This window comes from Pogoniulus pusillus, chromosome Z, assembly GCF_015220805.1.
Source record: "Pogoniulus pusillus isolate bPogPus1 chromosome Z, bPogPus1.pri, whole genome shotgun sequence".
Classification (NCBI taxonomy): Eukaryota; Metazoa; Chordata; class Aves; order Piciformes; family Lybiidae; genus Pogoniulus; species Pogoniulus pusillus.
The window spans coordinates 68,657,944-68,678,028 of record NC_087309.1 but is presented as its reverse complement, the minus strand read 5'-3'; the positions used below and the strand labels follow the sequence as shown (position 1 = coordinate 68,678,028).

The 20,085-nt window shown below is 37.9% G+C and overlaps 1 protein-coding gene across 2 annotated transcripts in view; it reads left to right on the top strand.

The window, feature by feature from the left end:
• GDA (guanine deaminase) overlaps nt 1–20,085 on the top strand; it is a 46,591-nt gene that overhangs the window by 4,504 nt on the left and 22,002 nt on the right. The window contains exons 3-12 of one of the 2 annotated variants that reach the window (XM_064176473.1): nt 1,793–1,964; nt 5,318–5,405; nt 5,896–6,001; nt 10,034–10,061; nt 11,418–11,525; nt 12,553–12,660; nt 14,625–14,722; nt 15,450–15,517; nt 15,968–16,114; nt 19,472–19,590. In XM_064176473.1, coding sequence (XP_064032543.1) covers nt 1,793–1,964; nt 5,318–5,405; nt 5,896–6,001; nt 10,034–10,061; nt 11,418–11,525; nt 12,553–12,660; nt 14,625–14,722; nt 15,450–15,517; nt 15,968–16,114; nt 19,472–19,590 — 1,042 coding nt within the window. The remainder of the gene's footprint in view (nt 1–1,792; nt 1,965–5,317; nt 5,406–5,895; nt 6,002–10,033; nt 10,062–11,417; nt 11,526–12,552; nt 12,661–14,624; nt 14,723–15,449; nt 15,518–15,967; nt 16,115–19,471; nt 19,591–20,085) is intronic. The other variant, XM_064176474.1, reaches the window with a different exon arrangement.

The window sequence follows — 20,085 nt, the reverse complement described above, 5'->3', positions numbered from 1 at the left end:
TTCGAGCTTACAGAAGTAACTGGTTGGTTTGTTCTGGTTGGTGGGGTTTGTTTCTTTGTTGTGAGATTGCATTGTGTATCCATTTTGCTGTGCCTAACTCTAACCTTAGTAACTGTAAGTAATATCAATGTTGCAAATGTAAGAGGCTGTGCCGGACACTAAATGAGTGACAGATGCACTCTATCGATCCCTCTCCCTTCTCAAAGGGAAGAGAAAGGGAATAAGGAGAAGAGACAAAGTAGAAGTATAACTATAATTAAAATAATAACAATAATCTGAAATATATACAAAACCTATACTGAATCCAACTCTCCTGGTAACAATTACATCAACACTGATGCTGTGGGATAGGTGTTGGAGATGCCCTATACTGTGTTCAGTGGCAGGTGGAAACCAAATTCAGGGAGATGGATTCTGTAACTGGATTCGAGAACCTACAGACTGGATTTGAAGGCAGGGTGTACAGAGTCCTGCTTGAAGGCTGGCCATTGAGCAAGAGAGCTCCACCATTGTCATCCCTCAGCTTTATACTGAATATGATGTACATAGAATGGATTACCTTGTTGGTCAGTTTAAGGTCACCTGTCCTGTCCTCTCTGCAGGTGCAATCTTTTACTCTGCATGCTCAATGTAGTACTTAAGATTTAGAAGTCAGCTTGGTCTGCATACCACCAAACCTTGGTACTAATTAGAAACATCAGGCTTTACCATTACCAGAAGCAGACACTGTCTGTGAAAATTTGTTAAGTTCAGAAAGTGCAGTCACTTTGAAGAGACTGAGCTGAAAAGCGTAAAATCACTGAACAGAATTCCTTCCATTCTGGCTCAAACCAGGACAGATACACTCCCTGATAGAAAAACCTAACAAAATTATGAGATTCAAATCTTCAAAACACAGTCTTAGATTTATAAATGTGCTGCAGCCAGAGTGTTTCTTTCTTTTTCCTTTCCTTGGCTAGTAACCACTTTCTGGTGAAGTAAAACAGTTTTGGATTGCACCTACTGTTGCTCTCCATGTAGTAGCACAGCAGTAAACAACTCCTGTCTCACAGTCTCAAGCTGCAGCATTGTTTCAGTGTTCAGCTTTAAAAAAATCTCTGTGATTTGTTGGAAGCTAATTGTGCAGAATATGAGTCATCAGATGTTTTCTTCACTTGAAACAGCTTGAGGAAAATGGAAGGTGATGGAAATATGGATCAGATTGAGAAGGATCTGTCAGAGTGTCTAACATGCAGGAAAATGGGAAGAAGGGGAACTACAGAAATACAAATTCCCTTTTCATCCAGTACTCAGGGAGAAAGGCAAAGGAGTGAGAGTAGTTTTATATTGTATGGAGTTCCTGAACAGAACAGGAGAAAATGTGGGATATAGAAAGTTACAATCCTGTAAATACAATGGTCTGGAAGCAAGACTCTGCCTGGTTCCTCTCTTTTTCAGATGGACTCTGTGGTGGAGTAATTTTAGTTATTATGGAGTTAGTTTGACTTTATTTGTTGGTATTTAGTCTGGTTACATATTAAAGATAAATAGATTAATCTTGCTTTTAAACTGCATTTCTGTCAGCTACATAGAAATCTAGGTAAAATTTACCATTCAGCTGCTTTATATAAAAGGAATATGGTTATAGGCACAATCGGAGTTGACAAACTGATGCTGAAGGAGGAAGGTTAATCTGTACTTGCTATTTATTCCGGTGAATCTTGCACAAATATACAAAGCTACTTACTGCTGAATATTTTGTGACTGTTTTTATTCTTATAATTTTCCTTTTTTCCCCCTCCCACTCCCTTAGTGAATTCTTCATGCCAGGAATGGTTGATACACACATTCATGCTCCTCAGTATTCATTTGCTGGTACCAGAGTAGATCTACCTCTTTTGCAGTGGCTAACTACCTATACATTCCCAACAGAAGCCAAATACAAAGACAGTGATTTTGCAGAAGAGGTGTATACCAGAGTTGTTGTAAGTATTGCAAATATCATTTAACTACATGATAACATTCGTGTTTATGAAATAACATGTGATTTTAGAAGACCAGTAGAAATAGTAGAGTGTGTTTTAATGTCATGAAAACCAGGTAACCACTATATAGCCAATGTTTTATTTGTCAGCCAAATTGTTCCATATAAGTTCTAGTCTTGATGTGTTGCTGCTGCTAAAACAGTACATTTGGTCATATGGTTAACCACAAACTTGTTTATCATCTTTTCTGATACCTGAACACAATGACCAACACCTAAGAGCACTCTCAGAGCTGGGATAGAAATCAGGTGCTGACAGCCTTCATGCAGAAATAATGAAGCATGATGAAAGAAAGAAAAAGCAACCCCAGAATATATTTCCTTTACTGCAAAAAAAGATAAAAAATCCAGGGTGTTTTTGACTACTTCATGAAGATATTTCTATAGGTGAAGTCATTGTATCACTAATATCTTTTACTATGAGGGGCTTTAGATGAAGTCTGTTAGTGGTATTGTGGCACAAAGAGCAAGACTCTATTCAAACTAGACTGGTTCTGAGTAACATAAAGGGCACTTATTGAACAGTAAGCAGGTAGGTCACATTGCAGAGTACTGATGCTGTCTTATAACTGAAATATATCCTCTAATATGTGGACTGAAATATCTGTAACAGATTAAAGAGTTTGGCTAGCATAGGTTGCCTTGCATTTGTCTAAAACTGACAGCGTGTTGTCAAAATAACAGCAGAGTAAATCTGATATAAATATCAGATGCTATCCTTGCCACACAAATTAAAAATAAATTAAAAAAACCCAACAACTTTATGACATCTGCTTAATGAAAAAATATAGCAGCACCTTGGCATAGACACCAGTGACGAGCACACATGCCTTTAGCTAATTAAAATGTAAAACTGATCTCACCTTCCAGCTATGTGCCTCAATATACTATTACTCTCTCCATCAGTTTAGACTGGGTGGCATAAGCACAGCTGAAGTGCTCACTGTGCAAGATGTTTAACATCACCTGGAGAAGAACTGCCAGTGAGAGATGGAAGGTGTTTGTAGGAGCTTCAACACAAAGGTTAGGGTCTCCCCATGTGTATCGAATGGGACAAGAACAGGAAAATGTCCTCACCTCCAGATTCTGCAGAGTAAGAGTTGCTTTGCGCTGTATGTTGGGGCTGATAATAACCTTTAACTGTTAGGGCTAAAACTGCAGAGAGTTGTACTTCTGGAGTTGTAATGAAAACAGTGAATTATTTTAAAATTAAAAAAAATATTTCAAATAAACACTTTGCATATTTGACAAATGAAACAAATCACTTGAAATTTTTCAGATTTTAGCTGGAACCTCCACTGATTGATTGAGTTTCAGAAAGGCAAATTCTTCATGTTGATGTTTTTAAAGCAGAAGGTTTTTAGGAATCTAGTAGTAGTAAGGAATACTACATTTTAAAAGCTAATATAGTGAAATGGCATTGTTATTTATGAGACACATTTTAGGAACATTTAAATAATTATTAAATGTTAGCCTTAATTTCAATATTGTATGTAAAAGACAGGCATTAGCTTCATTATTGTTAAATAATTAGATCTAGCCACTCTCTAAAGCAGTGTTGCATGTCCTGCCTTTGATGTCATTGAAAAATAAAATTCTCAAATTACATTATAGCCAGAGACCAAAAATGTAACTTATAAATGTTTTTTTGATGAATAGAATCCTAGAATCCTAGAATTATAGAATCAAATAGGTTAGAAGAGACCTCCAAGATCATCCAGTCCAACCTATCACCAAGCCCTATCCAGTCACTAGACCATAGAATCATATAATCATAGAATCATAGAATCAACCAGGTTGGAAGAGACCTCCAAGATCATCCAGTCCAACCTATCACCCAGCCCTAACCAATCAACTAGAGCATGGCACTAAGTGCCTCATCCAGTCTTTTCTTGAACACCTCCAGGGATGGTGCCTCCACCACCTCCCTGGGCAGCCCATTCCAACGGCAAATCACTCTCTCTGTCAAGAACTTCCTCCTAACATTCAGCCTATACCTCCCCCAACACAACTTGAGACTGTGTCCCCTTGTTCTGTTGCTGGTTGCCTGGGAGAAGAGATCAACCCCCACCTGGCTACAGCCTCCCTTCAGGTAGTTGTAGGCAGCAATGAGGTCACCCCTGAGCCTCCTCTATCCAGGCTAAACAACCCCAGCTCCCTCAGCCTCTCCTCATAGGGTTTGTGTTCCAGGCCTTTCACCAGCTTTGTCGCCCTTCTCTGGACACATTCCAGCACGTTCCAGCATGTTCCAACATCGCTTCTTGAATTGAGGGGCCCAGAACTGGACACAGTACTCAAGGTGTGGCCTGACCAGTGCTGAGTACAGGGCAAGAATAACCTCCCTCGTCCTACTGGCCACACTGTTCCTGATGCAGGCCAGGATGCCATTGGCTGTCCTGGCCACCTGGGCCCACTGCTGGCTCATGTTCAGCCTGCTGTCTACCACTACCCCAGGTCTCTTTCTGCCTGCCTCTTTTCTTCCAGCCTCTCTGTCCCCAGCCTGTAGCGCTGCCTGGGGTTGTTGTGGCCAAAGTGTAGAACCCTGCACTTGGCCTCATTAGATCTCATTGCATTGGCATCTGCCCATACATAATACACAATTAGTCTGAAGATCAAGTGAAGCTATACATTTCATCATGACTTAATGTAACTTTAAATGTAATTTCATTCACTGTTAGGTCCTCCAAATGTAATATGAACGGACACCAGCCTTCTTACCCTTTGAAGTACTGTAATTAAATAAATAATTAAAAGACGCTTTTAGAATTTGTTCTCAGTTTACATTTATCTTTTGTTAGTTTGTATTCAGGGATATCAGAGAATTATTATATGAAGGCATGGGTATTTTCCCCAGTCACATCAGGTGGCCAGATAAAAGCCTCTAGTTTTTTTTCCCAAAAGCCTTGCTTTCTTAACCTTAGGTAAACAGTGCTTTACTGCAAAAATTGGAAAGCTTTCAGAAACAGGGAACAGCATAAATGACTGATTGATTGTATTTCTAAATAGAAGCCAGAATTTATTTCCAGTCTGAGTGTAGGAAATATGGAATGTTTTCAATGTATTTAGCCATTGCTGAAATCCTATATGGATTTGGAAGAGGAATTTTTTTATTTATTCATATTAAAAAAAAAAAGTTATTATGAAATGAAAAATCTATATTTTACCTTCTCATTTTATTGCATAATTTCACAATAACTAAATGTTCTTGCAGATTAAAATCAGGCTGCCTGTTCTGTGTTTTGGCATCTTGGCTATTTTTTTTCCCAAACAGTTGAAACAGTTTTCTTTTTATAGAGACGCACTCTAAAGAATGGCACGACTACAGCTTGCTACTTTGCAACACTTTACACAGATACTTCTCTTCTTCTTGCTGACATTATAGGTAAGACTAACAGTTCTGCAAGATACCTCTGCAGATGGTATTAGTGGAGGGAACCTCAAAACTTTCGCTTAAGGAGAGATGATTCACTGAGATGTTTTTGTGTTTTCTCAGCACAGGGTAATCATCTACTACAATTATTCTGTTTTGATGCTTTTATTTCTCACCCTCTGCTTCACAGTAGTCTTCTTCACGTAGTACTATTATGAATTCAGGTCGTGGTTAAACTACAGTAACCTAGTCCTCAGTTATAACATTTATAAAGTTGGATACTACTGTCAAGGAAGAGAACTCCTCTATTTAATTTTTTTCCCCCTATCTTCCCTTGAAGGTCACATGAATGGTCCGAACTTAGAGAGAAGAGCCTCAGTTCCCTTCATTTAAATGGAAGTGGCTGTGGTAGATTTTGCCATTTAGATTTCAGCACAGGCTTCAATAGCAGTTTTTGAGAAACTGTTGATTATGAGTTTTATATTTTTGTGCCTCTCAACAGATAAATTTGGTCAACGAGCATTTGTTGGAAAAGTCTGCATGGATATGAATGACAGCGTGCCAGAGTACAAAGAGATTACTGCTGATGCTATTCAAGAGACAGAGAGGTAAGATGATTAAACTGATGGCTTTGTCTTTAAAAATAAGACTTTTTGATACACTTGAAAAGTGAACATGAGATTGGGCAAGAACTTGCAGGCATAAATTTATCAGAAGCAGCTTTTCTTTCTTTTGACAGTATTGTTTCATGCAGTTCCTGCAATTCCTGCATAGACAGTTGCTCCCCACCCCAAGTCTGTTTCTCTCTAGCTCTTCCAGAGAAAGAGAGAAGTTACAGTTTGGAAAATAAAAAAATGTATGTTATTGTCTTGATTCTTCCTCTTCTTTTCCCTTTACAGCTCTATGTGTGGAGATTATGTGACCTGACATGGTCTCGTGGGATGACAGTCAGTTCCTTTGCTGCCATTAACTACAGAGCTATTTCTTTCTTCCATTTAGAATAAAACTGTGTTCAGGTTGTAGGAGTTAGCTTTCATATACCTAATTTTAAATATGCTATGATTCTTCTCTCCTCTTATGAAAGTGCTCACTTGCAGGGGAGAGAATGAAGGAGAATCAAATTAAGGCAATGGGAGGGGACCTGAGACTGAATTATGGTGGCCTGCTCTCTCAGGTTTCTGTTATCTTTCACAGCCATGCTCAGAAAATGCTTAAGCAGATGTGACTTTTCTCTCAGGTCTGTTAATTTACATGTATAAAATTCTCAATAATCACGATGCTGGAGAAAATAACTAACAGTAATATAAACATCTTATGACAATTGTGTGAAGTTGTCACATTATTTTTGCAAGTGATACTAGAAAAACACCAGTACAAGTTGGAAATGGTTGTCGATTTCTAATAGTGTTTACATATAGTAAAGACATTTTAAAAACATGTTAGTATTAGTTACTGGCATTCTACTAATGTTTGTTTTCCTTCATACAAATTTCTGATTTTTTGTAATAAAGTGTAAGAAAGTCCCTGATGAGCAGGCCTGAAAGTGGCAGAATTTCTGGTTCTGATATTTTCTAAAGCTTCACAATGTTCTAAATAGATACATTTTAAGTACCTGTCTCATGCCTCCAACTCCTTTCTCATGTGCTTGTGTTATTAATAAACATGTCAGCTTTGGATGAGAGCATGCCACAAGTGTTTCAAGAAGAGGGCTCTGTTCTTGTTAGAATGGATCAGGAGTACTTGCCATCAGGCATGAGTTGCAGCAATACAATTGAAGAAGGATGAAAATGCAGTTTCTTGAGGATGGCAGCTTCTTTTTTTGTTAAGAATCTAAGAAATGTGGTCTGTCACACTGTTAGAGAAAGTATTACACTGACTTCCATTCATTGCAGTTAACCTCAAGAAATATTTATATTGTATGTGTGGGAGTAATGTACAATTCCAAGTGTTTCTTGTGTTAAATCTAGATTAAAGTCAATAAATTGAATCTCTCCTTCTGAAAAGATGTTTGAATCAAAATTTGGGGAACTGAAATCTAGGGTACATTGTATGTTACTGGTAGTTGTCATCTGGAAAGAGGAAGACTCATGTTCAAATCAGTTCTTCTACAGAAAGCAGCTGTTTAAACCTGAGCTTCTTTCCTCATAGAGAAGTACATAAACTAACAAACCACAGGGCATTTTGGGGAAGATATTTCAGTTTGAAAAAAAACAATGCTGGCACTCTTCAAGGAATGTGAAGATGAATGAAATAGCTGTCTGGAGGCAACAGTGGGCTGAAATTTATTTGGGCATCTTGAAAGTTGACCTTAGCCTCTTAATTCCAGCAAACGATCTAGCACCAGCCTCAGTGTTGTGAATCTAACCTGCATTGTTATTTTCTTTTCTTTCTGAGGCTATTTGACACATTTGATTCAATGTTTGCTACAAATTAGAAGTTTTTTAGAATACAAACTATAACATAAAAATTCACAGAGAACCCATCTCAAACTGGCTTTTGGAAATTATTTGCATGCATTGTGGATATGAAGTTTTCAAAGACTTTTTTTTTCCCCTGCAAAATCAGAGGAAGTTTTATTTGCTCATCTACTGTCGTGGAGGGGATTTCTCTATTCCTTCCCTGTTAGGGGGAGGTGAGAAATTAATTTGAGGTAGTTTCAAATTTTTATAAAATTATTTATTAAAATTAATATTTACAAATTTACACCACCCCAACCACTATGAAATCCAGGGTTCGTTTGCAAGTTTATGAAAATAGCTTGGGTTATTTATATTTACAGGGATTGATTATTAAGTGGAAATATCAAATTATTAACAATTATTGACACAGAGAAATATTTCTTAGGCTTAATGCCTCTTAGCAACTCTAGTGTTTGCCCAGCAAGGGCTGAAACTGTGTGTGCTCTTTAGATAGAGACAACTTATATTACAAAGGTATTAAAGCTTACTTAGGTGTGATGCTCTTGAGTATTAATCATTAAATCACCCTTCCGGGAATCTGCCTCCGCATGTGCCCCAGTCTGTGGGGACTTGACGGAGCTGGAGATTTGTCCCGGCTTGCAAGGGGAATTGATAAGGGTTTTCCCAGTCTCTGGGGTAACAGTATTTCTCTAACCTTCTCTCCTGGGGTGAAAGTAGTCTCTGCCTCGGTGCTGCCTTTCTTCTGGAAGCCGTGCGTGTCCAGGGATGATCAGCTGGCAGGTTTTTTCCCGATGCAGGAGAAGGATTCGGTCTGTGTAGCTTCTGACACGGTTTGGGCAGCTAGCAGGCTGTGTTTGCAGGTTTTCAGACCATCTGGAGAGGGGTCTGCTGGCTCTGGGTCTTTCCAGAGTTACAGAATAGCTGGCAAGCAATATCTATGCCGTGCTGCAGGGAGATTTAACTCCGTAGCTGAATCAAGATAGCTCTAGGCTAGGCAGGGGGTTCTTGGCTCCCCATTTATGTATGGTGCAGGCATGAATGTGCTCTGCTTCTCAGAGGGCTTGCAGATAGCTTGGCTGTGCCTTGAGATCAACGAACGAGGTCTAAGCCTCTGTAATGCTTGCAAGTGAGTGAGGCCTGATCCTGTGTCTAGGCCAATGCAAGCGGGTCAGGACAGCAGGGTGCTGCTGTGGATCAGAGCTGAGTCTATGTGCTCTAAACTAATGAGCAGTTTGAACCTCTGAACTGATAAACAGTCTGGATTGTCTGATCGGACTGAACTGGATTGACTGACTGACCACGTGGTGCTGCTTTGCACACCTCTTTATAGGCTCTGGGCTGAGATTCGTGGCTCATTGGACATCTAACATGACCAATCAGGTCGGCCGTAAGCCAAACCTTGCCCCAATAGGCAATAGAGATATGCCTGGGCCCTCCCAACAGGGGATTACCTGCCTGGACCTCAGGGGTACACAGTCTGGGCGTGTGTGTGTTATGCAACTTGTTTGCTGCTTCGTGGGTCCTGGCAGAAAAGCATGTCTGGGCATGTAGAGGCATAGAAAAGCCTCAGTTTTGGGGCTGCTGCCCCTCCACCACATCTACATTATCCGTATTGACTGCTTAGATTTTTTTTTTTTTTTTTTGTAAAAGACCCTGAGGTAACTTCTTCAATTTAACAAAGTAGATCTATGCTGTTATTTCCATAAGGTAGATTGTGTATATGCTAACATTACTATAAGCATTTCGAGAAAGTTAGGAGTCCATTAAATGAATGAGGACATATGCAACTGCTGTGAGGTATGAAATGCTGCATCTTTTAAAAATAAGATTTTGAATAATAATAGGTATTTTGTGCTGTAATGCAAATTCATAGATGGACAAATTTAACTGTGTTGGAGCTGCATTTTATATTTTTGTTGTCCATTAATATGGTTTTCAATGAGAACTGAGAATAAGTATGGCATATCTGATGTTAGATGTTGCAAATAAAAAAAATCTATGTATCCAGATTCAGAGGCGAGATAATTTGCTGTAACTTCTGTGATTTCATTGCTTTGCTTCTTTTTATTTCATTTGAGAATTTGGCCTAACTTTGTGTAAAAATTTGATCTATGTCTGAAGTGCTTAGTATGGAATCTAAGTAAATATGTGGGGTTTTTTTAATATATTTTATAACACAGGTGACAGTTTTATCACAGATTTTCTTTAAATTTTTTCCAGGTTTGTTAAAGAACTACTGGAAAGGAAAGTAAGTAGAGCTCTCTGCTGCATTCAATTCCATATTCAGAAAATGCAATGGGAATCTATGAAATAGTTAATCCCACCAACAAACTGATGGTTTAGTGAAAAATCCACAAATTTAAACATCTTTGTGGTAGAAAGATACCATCAATATGAAAAATGTTCTGCTATGCTGCTGAGAAATTGACTTGTACCAGTGTTAATTTAGCTATGTGTGATCAGAGCACAGCAGAGTAACATTCACTGTGTATCCTCTAGTGACTTTAACATATTTTGCATCTTCCTAGAAAGGACAACTCTCTGTTAAAAAAGGTGAGTCAGTTAATTACTCTGTGGTTCATAAATAGGCAAGTAAAAGAAGCCTTCATTAGCAGAAAGCAGGAATTTACTGTTACTAATGTATTATGAAATTAGTATTTTGGATCAGCATATACCTTTAAGTGTGGTTCTAAAGAAATTCAAATTTTCACTCCTGAGGTAAAGATAATGTTACGAGTTGGGATACTTAGTATCCCTTCTCAGCCTCTTGTTTTCAATTACTTAATTTGTTGACATTTATATCTCAAATTATTTGAGATGTCAAGAGTTTAAGTCATATATACCAGTAGAGCCAAACGGCTAATCTGTAGAAGTCCTGAGCAACTTGTATGTGTAAGAAATGGCAAATCAGGGTAGTGTGTATGGTCTCATGTTGGTGTCACATGCACAGTTATGGCCTGTGACTGATAGCAGAGTTGAAATGCCGTTGTTTGTTTTTAACGAAAATGCTAATACAGATGTGTGAACATCTGTACCCCTGATGTCTTCTCCAGTGTGTCCTGCTGTATACCGTATCTGATGCTACCATTAATCTTCCTGTCTAGGAAGGACAGAAACAATTTGTTGCAATCAGAAGTGAAGAAGATTGAACAACAGAAAGATTTGTTTTTATAGAACTGCAGTTTTTCATTGTTACATCTTTGATACTCATAGAAACAGGACTCAGAGAAATATCTTGCTATTCAACTGACTTATTTCTCATAATGTATACTGCACCATCAGAAAATATGGAAAATATTTTCCTGAAGTCTCATAAAATCTCAGTGAATTGATGAAACAGTTCTAAGGAAAATAATTTATTTACTAAGATTTACTAAGATTTATTTACTAAGAAAGCTGTTTTCAGAAAAAAAAATCTATTTTCTATTTCTATAGTGAAATTTCTAATAAAAACAAGGAAATTGCTATACCCTTTAAGTTGGCAATGATACAGTAAGTAATAATCAATGAAGACAAAATGTGGTTGCTGTATAAATGCTTGCCTTAATTATCATTACTGCTATATAGATGCAGAATGCCAAGCACGTCTTTTTAATATTTTCAGTATCCAAGGGTACAGCCTGTAATAACTCCCCGCTTTGGCCCTTCCTGCACGGAGGATTTGCTGTGTGCACTTGGTGATTTAGCACAGGCTCGTGATCTCCATGTGCAGGTAAGCTCTGAGAGCTCTGCGCAGAGTTTAAACAGTTTGGATAGCTACCGTACAGACCAGTGGGTTTTCAGAACTTCAGCAAAACACTCAGATCATATTCTAACCTTGGAGCCTGTCTTTTAAGTTCCTGTGAAATTACAAATGGTACTCAGCAAGAACACTGTGACCTGCACAGGAAATGAGAAAGCTCAAGGCTGGAAGGATGCACAACTCTGCAAGTCCCAGTCATTAGAAGACTGGCACCCAATATCACAGGTTAGAACAATCCTTGCATTGCTAAAGGTTGCTCTCAGTGCAAGGTTGTTATGTTTGTCTCTCTGCCTTCTGTTTCTGTACAGAGAAAATTTCAGTAGATACAAGAACTACTCATCTTTGTATCTTATTCAACTTACTTAATATAGCTGCAGGATTTCTAGTGTGTTTGAAAAAGATGTATTTTAAATCTTCAAGGTCTATTGCAACTTGGGGATGTTTCTTTCTTGGTTACAGTGTTCTCAGCATATATTGGTTTTAAACTATCCTATGTCAGGGGTTTTTTTCCCATTATAAAGTGAGAATTTTGAAAATGAATGCTCCAGTGGGAGCACAGAAGAATCAGATTTTTATCTGAGACCAGTAATTAATCAGCCTGCCTGAAGATACATAGAGCAGTTACCTGTATGTTGTCCTGACCGCAGAGTCTACTGTGTGGTATGGTGGCTCTTTTACCTCACAGTAATATGTATTATTTTATTTGTTATTTGAACATTTTCCAAATATGAAGTGGGACACTATATCACCAAGCTACTGGAGTGGACTATCCAGACATATAACTTTGTAACACTTTTAAAGGAACAAATGGAGCTACGTTTTTGGATCTCAAGGAACTCTTGGATGAAAAGGAAACTGAGGACAAGATCTAATTGTAGGCTTTTCAAATATTCATTTCTGTCATTCTGTGTTTATCACTAGAAGGTTTCTCAGAAGATTGTAATGTCAGGTTTAATGGCATTTAAAGCAACATTTCTTATATATTTTCTTGTTGTAGAGTCACATAAGTGAGAATGAAGAAGAACTGAAACTTGTGGAGAATATGTTTCCTGCCTACCAGAACTACACTGAGTTGTATGATAAAAACAAGCTGCTTACCAGCAAGGTAGCTGTATAAAAAACTCCACAACATAGCTTACATTAATCCATGTAGAAAATATGATGGTTAACTACTTACCTGAAAAGTTTGTATTATACTGTCTAGGTCATCACGTTTTGGAGAAAGCATTGATTTTATGTTCTCTGTTGCATGAGTGTTAAGCTATTGGAACCAGCCCACATTTTTCCTAAGCATGTTAGCGGAGATGAACAATAAAATTCTTGTATGCTTCCTGATCCATTTTCCAAGGCCTCCAAAAAGAACTGGAGCAGTGGACTCGGAAAGAGGCTAGGTAAAGCTATTACTATAGGAGTTGGTAATTCTTGGGTGCTACTGCATTACCTTTGTATTGCAGTATTCTTGCGTTCTGATTTTGCCTGGAGATTTATTTCATGGTGTTATGGTAGGACCAACTTAATTTTCTGGCAATTTCCTGCATCATTCTATGTGTGAACCTCACATGCTTTACTGTTCTGACTGTCCAGAAGGACTCATCTCATTAGCTGATTTCACTGAGTGCTGAGAGACGCTATGGCCCAAAAAGAGGAAATTCAGGGTGCACCTTATTAGTTAGTGGAGAGCCTACCTAAGACTGAATATGAGCAGACAGAGTGCTTAAACATCAGTTAAATGTACTTAAATTTTAGGAGACATATTTTCAGTGGCACAAGGGGCAAAGTGGAACTCTTTGAGGGATTAGCTATTGAGCTCATTTCTGTCTTAAAAAATGTACCCAAGTAAACCTGTTTTTTTAAAGAGTCCTTTTAATTTGAGACATCAGTATGGACTACAGTTTTAATTTTTATTCTCTTCCAGAGTCCTATGCAGGCTGATTTGTTGTGTCAGTGTACTAAACAGAATGTTAGTGCTGCAAAAATCATAGGTCTTAATTCTGTCACAGCACTGAAAATGGTCCTTGAAAATCAGTGTTTCAAATACTTTCTGGCACCAGGCTTCTGGTTATTTAAGGAAGCATTCTACTGAACACAAACTACAAAACTGCAGACATTCCCCCTTCCAGACCCACCAAGACTAAAGTACCAAATTAATGCACTTTAAAATATTTTAAAAATATGTTTTCCAGAACTGTGGCTGACATTTATTTCTTTTTAAAAAGAGATAGAGATCAGCAGAGATACGATTTAGCAGCCAACATCCTTATAAGATATGGTTATTCTCAGTTACATTTGATCTAAGTAGAAATGGCAAGAGTACAGTGCTATGAAGAGATGCCCAGTGGAAACAGTCTCTGTGCCATTCTCATTTTTAATAGCAGATTGCAAGGCCTAACACAGCTCTTGCTCTTATGTTTGAGTAGATATTTGACATATGAGGTAATTTCAATTAGATTTGTCTGGAAATAATTGTCTTATATCCTGTGAATTGATAGCATGCTATACATCTGTGTTTTCTATATACTGCTTGTGAACTTCCAAAATTAGCTAGGCAGGCCAAGAAGGAAAAATCATTAATAAGACACATAATGAATCAGATTATTTCTGTTAAAGAATATTCCAGATGCATGTATAGCTACATAGTGCAAAGTTTTAGAGAGACAATGCAAAATGTGTGACGAGTACATGCATTCTCCGTACTCCTAATCTCAGTACTTAATCCCTGTGTTAGCTACAGAAAATAAATTACAGAGTTACTGTGAGTGCTAGGGCAACTAGGTAATTCTTGCTTTTGTTCCTTGAAGCTCTTCGGTCACAGCAGTCACTCAAGAGGAAGCACTCTGTTTTCCTACATTAATAAATGCAAAAAAACCCCCAAAAACTAACAAACGCTGAGAGAGTGACATGCTAGGCATACTGGAGTTAATGAGAATTTCTGCCCTTGAGATTTCAAGAGCTACATTCAAGACATACAATAATTTGCCTTGTTGTTAACAGGTGTCCTTTTGCAGTGCAGCAAAACTAAGACACTGAAGTGAATGCAACGTTGTGTAAACTGATTCTGTTTTCCTTTAGACAGTGATGGCTCATGCTTGTTATCTTTCTGAGGAAGAGCTGAAACTTTTTAGTCTTCGTGGAGCTGCTATTTCACATTGCCCCAATTCAAATTTCTCGTAAGTTGAAAGAAAAAGAATAGTGTACTGTTAAAGATATTGGTCCCATAATGCCCTGAGTCCTGCCTACCCTTGCAAAGTTATGTGTGCGATACCCCATTCCACTAGAAGTGATTTACTGGATTGAACATGATCATTTATGCTCCTCTTCAGCATGCAGTTCTGGACTGACGTGTGATCTTCTGGTATAGTTATATATGTATCTTTTCTTTTTAAAAAACCTTTATTTCTTTGGACTGTTCTGTCAATGTCAGATGCAGACCATCTCCTTTCCCCAGAACAGATCCATATCTTTTTGGGAAACGAGAACAGGATATATCTTCTTCTTTCTATTAAGCAGAAATGAAAAACTGTACGATATCCATCCAGCATACTCTAATAACAGCAACATTTCCTTTAATATAGTGAAAGTCTTCCTTTCATGATGACTTACTGGAGCTCTTGAATTGACTTCCTACCTCCTGAAAAATACTTTACATAATATTTGGATTATTTTACGTGTATACTGAGAGCTTGATTTCAGTAGATACCTATAAAACTGTGGGATTTTTAAAATAATTTTTACTGATTAAAACCTCATTTTTCAGGTGTATGAGTGCAAATGCTTCATCCCAGTCTAATACACCCAAGTTATTGTACACATTCTGATAGCCTTTGTCATTAAACAGCTTTTCAGCCCTATGCTTTTCTATGTATCAGACAGGATGTATTTCTCCTTCCATTACAGACTGCGCAGTGGTGTCTTAAATGTGCAAAAGGTCCTGAAACACAATGTGAAGCTTGGCCTTGGCACAGGTTAGTAGTTTGCTATAAACACAATTTCTTTTGGAAACCACCAAGAGATGCTGGTGGCTACTTCTTCATATTTAGAAGTCATCATGTCATCTAACTTCTGGGCCTGCTTTTTTTCCTACAACCCTTGCGTAATGAAGTCTAATCCAGTGAAAATTGGCCCAAAAGTGTTTAAAAAGAAAACAAAAAATGAATAAAGAAAAATTTGCTCCTGTTGTGAGAGTAATCAGGGGTTTGAACAGCTTTTCAGCGTTCTGTCAATTGCTGTGTTTTGTTCACGTGACTTTGTATGCAAGAGCACCTTCATTAGGATTTGTGCATTCAGAGACAGTGCTTACCAGTAAAACTTTTTGTTTAGCATATCTGCTACTTCACAACATTTAACTAAAGCTCAGAATTTTAACACAAATAATTATTCCCAAAGCTTGCATCTAAGATTCTGATCCTTTCTAGACGTTGCTGGTGGATATTCAGCTTCAATGCTTGATGCTATCAGGAAAACAATGATGGCATCTAATAGCCTTCAGATCAATAAAGTGAACGAAACAGGACTAACTCTTGAAGAAGCTTTTCGACTAGCCACTCTAGGAGGAAGCCAAGGTAAGAAGAGATTTATTTAGGATACACACAGGGAACTACAGCTCTTTCATATTATGTCTCCCTGCCTTTAATAAGTATCTGAATTCACAGAATTTCTTGTGTCAGACTGAAGTCTAAAATGATACCTGGCAAGCAGTGACATCTTTCAGTCTCTCAAATTCATACTAGGCTCATTATGGAAGAGTATTCATATTGATGTTGAGAGTTCAATAACAGAATCTTAATTATTTTTCAGAGTTGTACATTTTCTTTGCAGAAACCCTCAGATTTCTTAATCATGAGTGCTTTTATGATTATCAAACCAACAGGAAAGATTGCATTTTCTCAGCAACCAGCACTTTAAGGAAAAGCATAATCCTGTTTGTTATCAGTTTCTAATTTTGATTCTGCTTGTTGAGATCTCAGTGAGGTATTTTGTCACTGTCTTTCCAACCATTCAAAACATCATGCAATCAAGACATCATGCAAATCACTCCTCTGTCAGAGAAAAACATGAAAATTAAACAGGATATGCACCATGGTTAAGACATCATTGCATCTATAGGATAGAGTCAAATAATGTGTTGATTTTTCTGGTCCACTTGCATGTTTTGTTATGGTCAGTATGCATGTACTGATTTATACAACTAGTACAGCTTTAGTAGAACTTGCATGATTTAGCAGAGAGGAAATCCACGTATAAGATAAAACTCCAAGTAAACAACTTTGATTATCAGAAATGAGCTTACTGTCTGCCAAAGAGCTGGTCCCAAGTTTTGTTTTGTGTTTTGTAGCTGTTAGAAAACATAATTGGGAAATACTAATGGAAATTCGAAAGATGTGATGAAAATGTCACCGAACAGGAATTCCCAAGACTGTACTTGAATTTCTGGGTGGTGTAATGGGGAAACAGATAAAACAGAAAATGGGCATGAGAAAAAAGGGGAGATTTTTTTTTTCCCCACATTATATATCGTTCTTGTAAAAGATGAGAATAAATTAACTAACATATAGACAAGAGAACTTATAAAAATTCTGATCTCATATGGGATTTCTCTTTCCAGCTAACTCATGCTTGTTTTAGCTGAGCTGTTTTATCCTCATTGAATCACTTTCATGGATCAAGTGTAATTTTTTTCATACAGCCTTCCAGTAGCCTGGACAAGTATTGTTTGCCAAAATTTCATTTTCTGCTTTGACGAGACTCCTAAGCACTTGTCACCCTCTTGTGTTTAACATTAAAATTGCATTCTGCTCTCAAACTCGAGGGAATACAAGCTCATTTTCTGCTGAAATTTGTAGGTAGTAAAAATATTTCACCATTTGAAGAAGCTTAAACACCTCTAAGGTATTGTGAAATACCTGATACACAGGTGTTTCGCTGGTGCTTACCTGCTGCTTCACTGAAGCCTGAAGTTCCTTTATCGAGCAGGTGAGAACTATTTGCAGATAGCTTAAATAACTTAGTTTTTACTCACAGGTGTTGATTTAATGCATTGATACAACCAAAGACTGCTCTAAATCACTTCCAAGGAAGCACAAAGGCCTCTTTTTTGGTATGCTTGCAAACATCAGTCACTGAAGATCAAACTAGATTTTTGGTGTTTGCAGATCTGATTACTGGAGGTTGTAATCAAGTTTTGAAATAATAGAAGTCGAAAAATAGACTACGAGATAAACCTTAAAGGTGGGAAAGCCTTCAGATCCAGCTATGATTGTTCTTTATTACCGTATTGTTCTTTGTTCCTGTTGCGGAGGGAAAATGAATTGATGCGAGACGATATCTTTTTAAAATTAATATTGCTTATTAATTTTGGTACTCAGAACTCTCGCCACCCCCAACCACTAATTTTAGTAATACTTTGGTTCTTACACGGTCATGGAAACATTCTATGGATAATATCTAGATCTAGTAATAACCAGCAAAATATATAAACATTTATTGAACTGGAAGAGAAGGTTCTGTGATCAAATGCCACTTGCAGCCAGGATGCTGCTTGCCCAGTAGACGGACTCAAGCTCTTTCTGCTCTATGGCAGAAGGCAGTAGAGAATTACAAAGAGGCATTTAAGCATTTCCTGACAGTTTATTATTATTACCCTTGTGGGGGCTAGCCACAGTCCAGACAGAGCCCAAATGCTTTCAGGCGACTCTGTCTTGTTGGACATTGAGGCCGGAATCTTCCCAGCTTCTGGGGAAAGGATGCAGACAATCTCTGACCTTGTCTCTTGGCTTCTTCTGGATGATCTGTATATATGTCCAGGAATTCTAAGCAGGACCTTCAGGTGCAGAAGGCAGGATGTCATGTAGTCTCAGCATGATGTCACACTGACCACACAGGCCGATTGAATGCAGGCATCCAGGGTCTGCTCCTGGTAACTCGTGGCAGTGGAGTTTACCAGGCAAGCAATAAGGCAGTGTGCAATAGCAGTATGGCTGGACATAGCAGAGAGCAGGGGAGCAAAGCAGGAAAGCAAAAGCACATTGTTCACATTGTTTACCTGTGTATCTCCTTTTATCAATGTGAGCCAAGATTAATTGCCCTTTGGACACCAGAACAGCCAATCAGGATGGCAATTAGCCAAACCATACCTTATTAGGCAAAGCCACAGGCTCGCTTTTCCCTAATTTGGGAAAAGCACAGGCCTTGCACTAGGCAGTCACAAGCTAAGTGTGTACCTTACATCGCAGGACCCTGGGCAGGCCAGACTCAGCAGGTCCAGGTTCTTTTGTGTCTGTTTCCTGTACTTGCTTCTCTGGTGGAGCAGAAAAACATGCCTAGGCAAGGCAGGACATGTATAAGCCTATTTTGTGCCTATCAGGCCTACCACAACTGTTTCTGTTAATTACCCTTAGTTATCCTCTCTGAGCATCTCTTTTTTTAAATCATATTATTGTATGTTACTCTTGTAGTAAGTTTATTCAAAGTGTCAAAATTGCTTAATCTGTTTAAACAATTAAATGTAGTACTGTCTTAGCAGGGAGAGGATTATTATATACTTTACTGCTTCTCTGACTTAATTTCATTGCCCCTTTAAACAGTTCATGGCCTACACATCACATCTGCAATGATACAAAACCAATGGAAATAATTTAAAGAATAAAAATCTAAAGAAGAGTTCAAATGGTTTTTCAGATATCTTTCACTCTTAAGAGATGCCTTTCAGAATTCACCAAAGTATACATGTCTTTATGGAGAAGTTGCTTTCAAACTTAAATGCTGAAATACTGTTGAATTTACTTTTGTGTTTTTCCTTTCAATCATCTAAATTATTATATCTTTTCTTATGAGATTCTCAAGTAAGTTGTCAGGTGCTTCCATATGATGGAAAGAGGTTTGCATTGAAGATGAGTTTATGACCTTGTTTTCTTCCTCAGCTTTAGGACTGGACGATGTGATTGGAAACTTTGAGGTTGGCAAAGAATTTGATGCACTGCTAATCAATACAAAAGCTTCAGACAGCGCTTTTGACTTGTTTTCTGCTGATAATTTTGAGGTAATCAGAATATGATTCATGATCTTAAGACATTCTGCATCCTCACGGGCAAAAATGCTTGCTTACATGTTAGCTATTTGTAGTGACAAATGGCAGCCAAGAAAAAGAAGTTGAGTTTTAATTAACACTTCGGGTTCAGTCTCAAAAGTGGTAACCTGTTTGCAGACAAAGGCTAGGTTGCCTTAACTGGACTGCTGTTTAAAATTTAAGCAAGAGCTCAAGATGACTGATCTGAATAGAAAGCACAGTTTTAATGCAAACATACACACACTATTGGCATTATGCAGTGGGCACCCCTTCTCATCCAAAAATGTGTTATGATTAAAAGAGGTAATGAACACAGTTGAATTTACTGTTGGGACAGAATGTCTATTGCCATATCTATTTTAAATGTTACCGTTCACTTAGAAATACAGACATAAAGTGGTGAAGCAGCTGTTCCTTAATCTATTTCAGACATGATGGTCTGAATTAGATCAAGTTCTTTATGTTAAA